The 3236-nt window shown below is 36.2% G+C and overlaps 1 protein-coding gene across 1 annotated transcript; it reads right to left on the bottom strand.

The window, feature by feature from the left end:
- Positions 1-2430: 2430 nt before the first annotated feature.
- Positions 2431-2788, bottom strand: LOC108354052 (proline-rich antigen homolog). The gene is made up of 2 exons (XM_017605247.1): positions 2734-2788; positions 2431-2678 (listed from the first exon to the last, which is right to left on the bottom strand). Exons 1-2 carry the CDS (start codon positions 2786-2788, stop codon positions 2431-2433), a joined length of 303 nt encoding a protein of 100 aa, XP_017460736.1.
- Between the last annotated feature and the right edge of the window lie 448 nt (positions 2789-3236).

Here is a 3236-nt window from a genome sequence, read left to right as displayed (position 1 = left end):
ATGTCAAAATTCCTTGGACACACACGCGAAATGATGGCAATTTTTTCTTAACCATTTTCTTGAGAGCTGCTTACAGGGCTGTACTGAGATAAAAATGAAAAAGATAATCAGATTAAGCTAATAAGCAGNTGCAACAGAAATATATGCCCGTTCCATTATTTCTTGAGGAAAGAGTGAGGCAACAGGCTGTGAGGTATCAAAAATGTCAAAATTCCTTGGACACACACGCGAAATGATGGCAATTTTTTCTTAACCATTTTCTTGAGAGCTGCTTACAGGGCTGTACTGAGATAAAAATGAAAAAGATAATCAGATTAAGCTAATAAGCAGTAGAGATGTTAGATCGAAATAAAGATAATCGAAGGAGGAAGGAATCGTCAAAAAGTAAATCAGTCAACAAATTTCTTTAAATTTTTGTAGATTTTCTGGGGTAAACCGTAGTTCAATATGCATCAATTGAGCAAAAATCGAATGTCGATTCTCGAATTTTTTGAATCGATTCACGGATCGAATCGGAGCTAAAAAATCGACAAAAATGGAATAGGAAGGGCTCGACTAATCGATCCTCGATTTATTCGATTTAAAAAGTTATATCTAAAAAGCATTAAATGCAATATGTGCAGTCAAATCTAATTTACATAACAAACAATTATTGCATTTTTAGGGGTTTTTGGCGGACCTATACAATATAATTACTATCGAAAAATGGTTACTTTAATAAACATATCTCATAATTACAAAATCAACCCTAGCTTTTAGCAATACCATTTAACTCTTGGCAGCAAGGAGCAAGTTTGCACGGCATCTACTAGGTACTAGGGAACTGTCCATGGCAGGCCAGGCTCTTTGGTTATCCTTTCGCTGGAAAGGACATTAACATCCTAAATACAGCTGTAATCAAGTTGATCCCTAGGTACCAGCTCTACATAACTGGCTGCGTTCTCCAACTGTCTGCCCATAGACACATAATGCCGACAACGGACCACATCAGCATTGCCGTTATTGGGCGTTTCCTACCAAATTTGGGCGAATTCGCACAACCATTTCTACCAGTGCAATAGAAATATAATTTAAGAAAATGTGAAGCAAAATCTAAACTCAACAAATCGCTAAGCTTTTAAAAGTTCTGCTAATTTCTGGGTAATGGAATACATACAAAATACATACATATAAAGTACATACGAAATTACAGTTTGACGTATATGCGAAGTTGTGCGAAGTTATGCGAAGTATGCATAATCAGACCATAAGGCATATTCAACAAGGTAAAAGCGGTATCGGCAGTTTTCACTTCTCCCTTGTTGTACATATCTTGGTTTTATCCCTATATGGGCAAATCCCAGCTGTGCAGAGGTTACGATCGGACGTTCCTTTTAAATTTTGGTCAGTTAAAAAATTATAAGTTACAAAATTGTTGTGGCATAAGGGAAGGCTTAAAGCAGTACTTATGAAAGCAAAATAATGGAAGTCTGAATTGGAATTAATTGTGGTGCATGTATTTGTCCTCAGACGCTTTGTGTTCAGACGCTTTAGTTAGACTATGTTCAAACTGGCCAATTAGCTGAGGCAGTTAAGCATTAAATTGCGGCATTGAGTTTGGTGTTCACACACACGTCAGCTGCGCAATTAGCAATTAGACACGAAATCAGCTGCTGGATTACTTACAGTGATGGAAAAGTTGCTACAATCGTAGCTTTATTTAGTTTAAAAGTACATTCGGTACAAAGACACAAGTTTAGGTACATTTGGACCGTAGTCAAATAACTTCCCAGGAAATCAGTTCTTATTTTTATTAACATTTCAATGGATTTTCTGTTGCGGGCAACTGGTCTACTAGATTCCCTCCTTTGTGAAGGGGCATACAAATGATACAGAAGGGTGGTCAATGTAACGCAACTGTAGTTGATTTCGCCAGATAAACGGAAAATATGTCTTTTTAAAACGTCAGATCGAAGAACTGGAAGGAAAATAATTCGCATTTTCTACAACAAAGTTTTGTCTCGTGCTGCTCGAAGAGAATCTTTTGATAGCAAAAATTTGTTTAATGTGAGTAAAGAAGTTTATATGGTATCGATGGGAATTGTTATCCTCCAATTTTTCTTTATATACAAATACATATTTATTTTTTAGGTACATCGGTCTGCTTTTAAGTAAAGTTCTCCGTAAAGTAGGTACAATTTTGTAATTCAATTTTCCATCCCTAATGGAAACAGGAAACAAATGTGAATCAGAATTTAAGTGATACACTGTTACCAATTATTTAAAAAAACGCGATTCAAGTTAAGTAGTCAATTTTTATTGAATGCTTTTTTATGTATAATAATAGATTGGCGCTTACACATATATTAATGTTTGGCCGATCCTATCCTGATTTTTTATAACCTCAAGAAATATGCAAATATATTAAGTACATGACATGAGAATAGTTTTTTATTCTATTGAGGAAGATACACTTGAAGAAGAAACAGAAGATTCAGTGGTTGAATTATCTGGTGGTGGTGGAGGTAAACCGTTTTCACCAGCTGGTGGCGGAGGTGGAGGAGGAGCACCTTCGCCGCCCGGTGGAGGTGGTGGAGGAGATGAAGCATCTTCACCGCCTGGTGTAGGAGAAGCACCCTCGCCGTCCGGTGGAGGTGGTGGAGGACATCCAGGTCCCTGTGGGGGTCCTTGTGGTCGTGCTATTGGAATTTTTTGTTTAAGATTTAGTACTCTATCTAAATTAAGGAAACTTACCTTGCACGAGGACCAATGCGAAAGCAATAAGAATTAGTGCCGTAAATACTTTCATGTTTGCACTTGGTTTATGTTTTTACGAATGCTGACTTAGCACCAGTTTGGTAGCCACTTTTATAAAAAAATTTTAATCGAAGTACAAATAAACAACTCTTATTGCTGAATGTTTAACAAATATTGTTTCTTAATTTTGTTTCATAGAACGTCGGCACGTTAATATAAAAACAAATAGCAGACCGGATATATGTATACAGAAATAGTAAATATTTGTATAGGCATTAACCGGTAAACAACTTTGTTCCATATAAAATATTTACAATTGCAGGATATTTACATAAGCGAAAAGGTTTGAAGTTTACGTTGTCTCACGGTTACCGAACTGGACTCCAACAAATACCGAAATGGTCCTGAACAAGCCCCGTCTTTTAAGACTTAAAAAATTTTCGCACTCAATTATTATGAATAGGCTTTTATAATATAGGTCTCAAAATAAAAGTCTATGA

The sequence above is a fragment of the Rhagoletis zephyria genome, unplaced genomic scaffold (assembly GCF_001687245.7).
Source record: "Rhagoletis zephyria isolate East Lansing unplaced genomic scaffold, Rhagoletis_zephyria_1.1 Rzeph_scaffold_33062, whole genome shotgun sequence".
Lineage (NCBI taxonomy): Eukaryota > Metazoa > Arthropoda > Insecta > Diptera > Tephritidae > Rhagoletis > Rhagoletis zephyria.
The sequence above is the reverse complement of the archived record's forward strand: the minus strand, read 5'-3'. Positions and strand labels throughout refer to the sequence as shown.

Coding starts and splice junctions, on each gene's coding strand:
- LOC108354052 (XM_017605247.1), bottom strand. CDS start 2,788: ATGAAAGTATTTACGGCACTAATTCTTATTGCTTTCGCATTGGTCCTC. Junction 2,679..2,733: donor CGCATTGGTCCTCGTGCAAG/GTAAGTTTCCTT, acceptor AAATTCCAATAG/CACGACCACAAGGACCCCCA.